The 7570-nt window shown below is 57.9% G+C and overlaps 2 protein-coding genes across 5 annotated transcripts; one reads left to right on the plus strand and one right to left on the minus strand.

Moving 5' to 3' along the window:
* Positions 1-256: 256 nt before the first annotated feature.
* Positions 257-4555, plus strand: MIF4GD (MIF4G domain containing). 4 transcript variants are annotated; one of them, XM_028484372.2, is made up of 6 exons: positions 257-345; positions 1531-1662; positions 2548-2657; positions 2859-3014; positions 3106-3198; positions 3778-4555. In XM_028484372.2, exons 2-6 carry the CDS (start codon positions 1575-1577, stop codon positions 4003-4005), a joined length of 675 nt encoding a protein of 224 aa, XP_028340173.1. In that variant the 5' UTR covers positions 257-345; positions 1531-1574; the 3' UTR covers positions 4006-4555. The 4 variants fall into 4 exon arrangements, with proteins under 4 accessions (XP_028340173.1, XP_023986162.1, XP_028340175.1 ...); XM_024130394.1 differs by lacking the exon at positions 257-345 and adding an exon at positions 536-648; XM_028484374.2 differs by lacking the exon at positions 257-345 and adding an exon at positions 562-648 and having other exon boundaries at positions 3106-3229; positions 3778-3951.
* A 179-nt stretch (positions 4556-4734) lies between these two features.
* On the minus strand, positions 4735-7534 carry MRPS7 (mitochondrial ribosomal protein S7). The gene is made up of 5 exons (XM_007099734.3): positions 7402-7534; positions 6660-6851; positions 6481-6544; positions 5948-6115; positions 4735-5097 (listed from the first exon to the last, which is right to left on the minus strand). The coding sequence occupies exons 1-5, from the start codon at positions 7482-7484 to the stop codon at positions 4876-4878; spliced, it is 729 nt and encodes a 242-aa protein (XP_007099796.2). The 5' UTR covers positions 7485-7534; the 3' UTR covers positions 4735-4875.
* Between the last annotated feature and the right edge of the window lie 36 nt (positions 7535-7570).

A 7570-nucleotide genomic window follows, 5' to 3' on the forward strand; every position in this document is an offset into this window, starting at 1 on the left:
GATCCAGCCCTTACGACCTCCCTGCCTTCTCCCCTTTGGGGGTTGGGGGTGGGAGTGGGGAGCACACCGCCACCACCCGTGAAGTCCTGCGCCTCCAGCCCTCTTCTCTGCCCTCCCACCTTTCTCCCTCCCGCCGCCGGGCTGCGGACCACGCCCTGCGCAGGCCCCTCCCACGCCGCGCGGCCGGGCCAGTCCCCTGACCCCGTTCTAACCTGAGCCCTGGCGTGGGGCGGGGAGAGGGAGAGTGCCAGCGCTCAAGACCGAGGGCTTAATGCGGGCTGAGGAGCAGGTCCGCCCCAGTACCGAGGAGCCGGTGTGGTCCCGGGTATCCCCTGGGAGAACCGGGTGAGGAGAGGACAGGGGCGGTGGGAGCAGTGTCGCGGGCGTTCTGCGCGGCCCCATGCCAGGAACCTTCGGGCGGGCCTGGCCGGGCGGCGAGGGCAGCGACGTCGGGGCTCCGGCAGGTGGCGCTGGCGAGGCGGCCCCAGGCCCCGCCCCGCCGCCCCGCCGCCCCGGGTCCCGCCGCGCCACCGCGCTAGGAAATGACCTAAGCGGCGGCGAGGCGCCAGCAGCGCCGCGGAGGCGCGGCGCGCACAGCATGCTCTCCGAGCGGCCTTCGGGCACGCGGGCGCGGCGCCGGCGCGGCAGGTGGGTCCCGGTGCTCCCGCCACCTCTCCGGCCCGCGGGAAGGGCGTTCGGGAAGCCGCCCAGGTCTGGAGACCCCTAAGGTCCTCTCCTTTGGCCATGGGGGAGGCACCGAGTGCGGAGAGGGGACTCCAAAGGGGACCATCTCTGGGGGACACGTCACCTCGCTCCCCTCCTTAAGGAAGGATCCAGAATGGAGCTCTGGACACTCAGGGAGTCCTGAGCGGCAGGGCCGGGTTTCTGCCACTCGAGGCCAGTTTAACTAGTCCGTCCCGGGGAGAAGCTGGCCAGGACGAGGGGAGTGAGGGCGGCAGAGACGCTTCTGCACCCAGCCCTCTGACCGGCCCCACCCCGAGGGCAGGAGGAGTGGGCTTTCTGGGCCGAGGACTCTGACTAAAGGGAGGGAGAGTGTTGCGGAGAGGGGCTTGGACTCCTGCTGGGACAGAGCTGTCCGAAGCGTGGAGACGCCAGCCCTCTCGCTCTCCAGGAGCCATGCTGGACCAGCAGCTTCCACGTCTGCTTATATGTAGGCAGGAGAAGTGTTTAATAGCCACATATCCACCCTCACCCCACCCCTTGGTATCAGCTGAGAAAAACCCTGCCTGCTGCTGGGGCTGGAGGGTAGACGCATTCACCGTCATCTCTTTACTCTTGTGTAATCCCAGAAGCTACAGGGGTTCTTTAACTGAGCAGCAGGTGCCTGGCTGGTGCCCAGTCTCCGCTAGAAGCCAAGCTTGGCGGGCTCGCAGCCAACCACTGAATGCCATGGACTGCCCAGGAGCGCCTGTCTCAAGCACTGGCCAGCCCTGCCGCGGGCCGGGAGACCTGGGCGCCCCTGCCCCGTGCGCCACACCTGAGGCCTCTCCTGCCGCCCGTCCTCTCCAGGTGCTGTCATTAGTCCCAACCTCAGAAAGAGCTGCTGCAGCTGGATGGTCATGGGGGAGCCCAGGAGAGAGGAGTATAAAATCCAGTCTTTTGATGCGGCGACCCAGCAGCTGCTGAAGACAGCCCTCAAAGGTGAGCATGCAGAGCCCCCTGGGCCAGGGCCCAGAGCTACAGAGAAGGGGCCAGGGGGACAGGCCTGGAGTACTGAGGCTTCGCCCGGCTTTGCCCAGCCCTCTCCCTTCACTTTCTGAGAACAGGAGTCAGCAACATAGTTCTGGAACTGGAGGACAAGCTACATTTAGGCCAGCATGGGGCAGTGTGAATCACAGAGTCACCCCCTCGGACGGTACAGGCTTTTTTTAAAGTTTAGGTGCCCGTGAGAGGAGAGTGAGGCACAGAGAACACAGTTCCTGCCCCTTAAGTCCTTACGCTGGACCTGGTTTGTGCGTTGCCGCAGCCAGCTCTCTTGAATGCGCAGAGCTGCCTGACGTGGGACAGAGGATGGAGTGTTCTGCTTGGCAGGGGAGCTACCGTAATTGTCCTGGACGAGTGCCTTCTTGCGGCGCTTTCAGGACAGAAGTTTGACTCAGCTAACGATTAGCAGTGCCCATCACGTGCCAAGCTGAGCCTGTGGGGAGGCCCTGCCTGGCCCGCTCTCGTCAGGGGTTCACGTGTGTGTATTATAACAACACTTCCTTCCGTGAAATGGCTGTCAAAGGCATTGTCATTCAGTGTTCCATCCTCAACCTAGGGCTAGGAAAAGATGTGTCCTAAAAAAACGAGCGTCCTTTGATTCTCTAACAGCCACATAACCCTCCCCGTCTCTTCTGATTGGGCCATCGGGAGGCTCACGGCTACAGCTGCTCCTGTGTGTAGTTTCCTCTCTGTTTCCTGGTCTCTTTAAATGGAAGCGCATAATGGGAGTGTTCTTCTGTGAACACCTGACTCCTTTAGAAGCAGGTGGAGGCAAATGTGATAATTAAGCAGCTCTAGACTCCCCACCTGTCTTTACCCTAGATCCAGGTGCCGTGGACTTGGAGAAAGTGGCCAATGTGATTGTGGACCATTCTCTGCAGGACTGTGTATTCAGCAAGGAAGCAGGACGCATGTGCTACGCCATCATTCAGGTTGGGTGGGGCTGGTAGAGAAGGGGACGCTTTGAGGAAGGTGCTTCAGGAGTGGGCAGAGGCCTGGCCAGCAGGGCAGAGATGCAAAGGGCTGGCCTCAGAGGCGAGAGAGGAGGACAGCAGGGTCCTCGGCCTTGGAAGCTTGGGTGGAGTTGCGACGGCCCTGCGACTGCCCTTCACCACCCTTTCCCTGGCTCGCAGGCAGAGAGCAAGCAAGCAGGCCAGAGTGTCTTCCGCCGTGGACTCCTCAACCGGCTGCAGCAGGAGTACCAGGCTCGGGAGCAGCTTCGAGCCCGCTCCCTGCGGGGCTGGGTCTGCTACGTCACCTTTATCTGCAACATCTTTGACTACCTGAGGGTGAGGCCCTGCCAGCCACATCCTGTGCGGCACAGACGGCCTGTCTCCTGTGCCACTAAGCTGGGCTCTGGCCCCCGCTCTCCCCCCGTAGGTGAACAACATGCCCATGATGGCCCTGGTGAACCCCGTCTACGACTGCCTCTTCCGGCTGGCCCAGCCCGACAGTCTGAGCAAGGAGGAGGAGGTGGGCGGCCCTAGCACGGAAGGCTGTGGAGGTGGGCTGTCCCTGACTAAACTCAGAATGCCCACCCACTGTTCGTGGAGACTTTCGAGGGCATCACTTGCTGGGGCAGGAGCCTGGTGGGGGCATTTAAGGCCTGTCACAGTTACAGGGCAAGCTGCTAGGCCTGGAGTTTATCCAGAACAGAGCGCAGCCAAAACCTCCCGGGCTCAGAGGCTGCCTTCCCAGTAGGAAAGCCAACCTATGATAGGACTGGTGAGAGCGTCAGCCAGCTGTGGATACAGATGACCCCAAGACCACACCAGGGTTGGGGGGAGGGGGTAGGAAAGTGGAGTTCAGAAGCAGTTTGGAAACAGGGCCTGAGTCCAGCCTGGCCCAGGTGAGAGACCTTAAGCAAGCCTCTGAACTTGCTTCCTTTCATGTAAGACGTGGACAGTGCCCACTGGGTGGGGTGAGGTTGAAGTGGGGAAACACGTGTACAGGGCCCAGCCCGGTGCCTGGCGCACAGCGAGCGCTCAGTAAATAGCTGCTCTGTGTGATGGGGGGGCCCTGCCCGGGGTCACCCCCTGCTGCCCCCTGCAGGTGGACTGCCTGGTGCTGCAGCTGCACCGGGTCGGGGAGCAGCTGGAGAAGATGAATGGGCAGCGCATGGATGAGCTCTTTGTCCTGATCCGGGATGGCTTCCTGCTCCCAACGTGCCTCAGCTCCCTGGCCCAGCTGCTGCTGCTGGAGATCATCGAGTTCCGGGCAGCTGGCTGGAAGACAACCCCGGCTGCGCACAAGTATTACTATAGCGAGGTCTCTGACTAGGCCTCCAAATCAGGCCTCGTCCCCAGCAGCACCGGCCTTTCTTCTACCCCCCTCCCAACCTGGCAGTGGAGTCTTTGCCTCTCCCAGACTGTTTCCCTTCCAGACTTTCAAAAGCACCCGAGATGTTTCCCACTTGTGCGGTGGTCCCGCCCTGAGCACCTTCGCTTTGATTCCAGGGTTGGGGAAGACACCAAGCACACCTGCCCCACGGTCCCGTCAGCGTTTCTCTCCCCTCACCTTCAACCTGGGCCAGGCAAAGAAGGGCAACTCCGGACAAGCACTGCACTATGTAACCTCTGGTACAATAGCTATCTTGGTGCCTCAGTTTCCCCATCTGTAAAATGAGTACCCAGAGCCATTGGTGGGGTGCTTTGGGATATCAAAGGGGAGAAGCAGAGTCACACCAGAAACTGCTCTTTGTGTATTTTGTACAAGGCCCACTTTGGAACCGAGCACGTTTCCTCCAGTTGGTTCTAATGAACGGCAATACCACATCAGCTACACCAGCTCAGGATGAGAATTTTCTAATAAACTTTTTCTGATACTAAAACTGCTTCCTTTCTTATCACTCAAAGGTCCACCCCAAGCTGAAGGAAGAGAAGGGCTGGATGAGCCCTAAGTTTCTTGGGGAAAATCCAAGTAGATATGTCCCCTCTTTGCAAGGAGATGGGGCAGGGAGAGCGAGTTCTAGCCCCCAGAGAAAGGACTAACAAGCAATAAACATGCTGCTCCATCCTTCTTATGAGGCCCGCCTGCCCCTGAAAGGCAAGTATACACTTCTTAACCCACAGGTATTTTGCAGCATGGCGGTGGCTCACGCCATTTCTTACAACAGCGTGCTGGGCTCCTCCCAGCTCCTCCGCCCACCCGTTACCACCAGCGGTAGTGGGCCAGCGCGCGGTTGGCCTCGGCCATCTTGTGCGTGTCGTGCTTTCTCTTGATCACAGGGCCCCGGTTGTGAAAAGCCTCCAGCAGCTCCTGGGACAGCTTCTCCGGCATCAGCATCCGACGGTGCTTCTTCTCCCGACACTCAGTAATCATCCACTTCATGGCCAGGAAGCGGCGACGCTGGTCAGCTAGCGGGACAGGGACCTGGGCAAGATTGGATACGGGCAAGTTAGTCTACGAACTTGCCAGGACTGCAGCCTCCCTCCTCCTAGAGCTCTTAAGAAGCAGCCACAGGTCCGCTCTGGGCCAGCCCTGGCAAGGCTGCTGAGGAGGGGCCTGTCTTTTCCCCTCTGAGCCTCTCTCACACCTGGCTGACCTCAGTGCAGCAGACATCAGGCATTCATCGAGCAAATACTCCTTGAGTACTGGCCTCTTTCGCCTCTGAAGGGAGCTCAGCCAAGTTGATACAGGCACCACTGGGAAAAGCCCTGTCAGCTGGGCATGACTTAGCCAACACAGATCATGTGTGCCTAGAAAGAAGACCCTCTTGTCCAAGAATCATTTGCCAGGCCCCCACTATGTGCCAGGTACCATGCCGACCCTAGGGACACAGACATTAATGAAAAGGTCTCTACCTTTATGAGGTTTACATTGAAAAAGGAAAGACAAGAACACCGAATTATGACGTTGGAATATTAAATGGCATGATAGAGACACCTAGTTCAGTTCAACAAACGGTGATGAAACATCACTCAAGCACGACACCAGACACCGGTGTATAAACATAGTCCCTCACCATGAGAAGCTTATAGTTTAGAACACAGAATGCTGAACAGGACAGGGGGTGGGGTGGGCCTTCAAAAGCGGTCACGTGGATACTGTTTTTTTGCTCTCTTCCATCTTCCGCCTGTAATCTTTACACTGTGGGACTCAGATGAGCTGATCCCGACCCTCCCCAGTCCTTAGAAAGCTATCAACCTTGGCCCAACTCTACCCACCCCCACCATCTTGTTTCACACATGAGCAGCCCTGCTTTCCCGCCCTGACCACTCACCTGATAGAAATGGCCACCCTTGAGGATGGATACCAGCCCAATCACAGGCTCACAGTTTTTCAGTGCTTGGTGAAAGATGGTGTAAGGGTTGCGTTCAATGGTTGCCTGTTCCTCTGCAGGAGCAGCGTGGTACTTCTCAAACTGTTTCCTTTTCACAGCTTCCAGAGTCTGCAAAGGGATACAGTGGAAGAGGCTGCCCCAGGCTCCCTAAAAGGTGAACCCAGCTGAGCTAGGACCTTGCCCCATGCTCCCATCATCCTGTTCTTCTGTAGCTGTGCAGCTACTCCCTCAGCACTTCTGAAACAAAGATCCTGGACTAGGACAGAAAGAGCAGGCTAAGATTTGTCACATGGGGGTAGGGAATGGCAGTGGTTGATTCCTGCAGGACTTCCTTAAAGCTCCCATTCCATACATAAGTACATGGAAGTTAATTTTAATGAAAGTATAGAATGAATTCTTTTTTATGTTAAAATTAAAGAGCCAAGTACAAAGCTATGGGGAAAACAAAGATGAGAAAGAGTGGTACTGGTTACCTGTGTCATGAGGGATCTGGCCAATATTTTGTTTCCTCCTTTCATCATCATGTTGATGAACTTACTTCAAGGAGAAAAGCAACATGTTTAGCTCGCCAGGGCTGTATCAGGGAACCCCTACTGCAGACCCTCCCTGGTATAGTCCCACTCCGCAGAACAAAAATTTGCTTCCTTCTAACCTGATCACTGGGTCTTCAAACACAGAGCTTGTTCTCGTCGCAGGGGCAGCTTTGATAACCTGCGTCTTCCTGAGCTCCCGCTCATACCTTTCCTCCTCAGTCAGCTCGGCCAAGGGCTTGCGGTAATATTCCTTGTCAATCTGGGGATCCTGGTATTCAGGACCATAGCGGCTCCACCTCACCTGGGTTAGCCTGGGTGGGTGGGGTGTGGGGGAGAGGAAGAGAAGGGCAAAAGCTGACTCCACAAGTGAAAAGGCTTGACTTAACGATAAGCATGTGTGCCAATCCGCCGACGAGTGAGAGCAGCGTGGAGACCGCCAGCCAAAGCTGAACCGCAAAACTTCTGGCTCTTGTCCCAAGACGTAGGAGGACCTCCCCCAAACAGGCCAGGAAAGCCTGCTCCTCAAGTGCCAACAGTAAGGACAGGCTCCTGAACCTGAGGATAGGCAACCCGCCTATGCATCTCTCCCCCCAACTCCCAGCAAAGAAAATCCCACCTCTGAGTTCTTTACCAAGATCGCACTTGCAGTTCCAAGTGAGAACCCCTCGGGCTGGGAGCAGTCACTAAGCCTTCAGGTTGACTCAAAGTCACGCGGCTGGTTAAAAAGGCTTGTACTCGGATATCCCGGCCCCCAGGCTCTCTCCTGGAACCCGCGAGGCCTGCCTGTGGCTCCCCCTTCCTTCCCAGCAGGTCTCTCCGTGAAGACACAAGCGGCCTCCCAGCTGCCCACCGCCCTCTCACCCTGGAAGCCTCAGGACGACACTCCGCACGCCCAGCAGCAAGCCCGACCACCTTCGCACAACCGTCACCCCGGAGGCAGCCATCTTGGCTGGCCACGAGGACCCTAGAGAGGCTGCCCTCGGCGTGCCTGAGCGAGTGACGGAAGACGGGGAAAAGGCTCTACAGGGTC

The sequence above is a fragment of the Physeter macrocephalus genome, unplaced genomic scaffold, assembly GCF_002837175.3.
Source record: "Physeter macrocephalus isolate SW-GA unplaced genomic scaffold, ASM283717v5 random_159, whole genome shotgun sequence".
Classification (NCBI taxonomy): Eukaryota; Metazoa; Chordata; class Mammalia; order Artiodactyla; family Physeteridae; genus Physeter; species Physeter macrocephalus.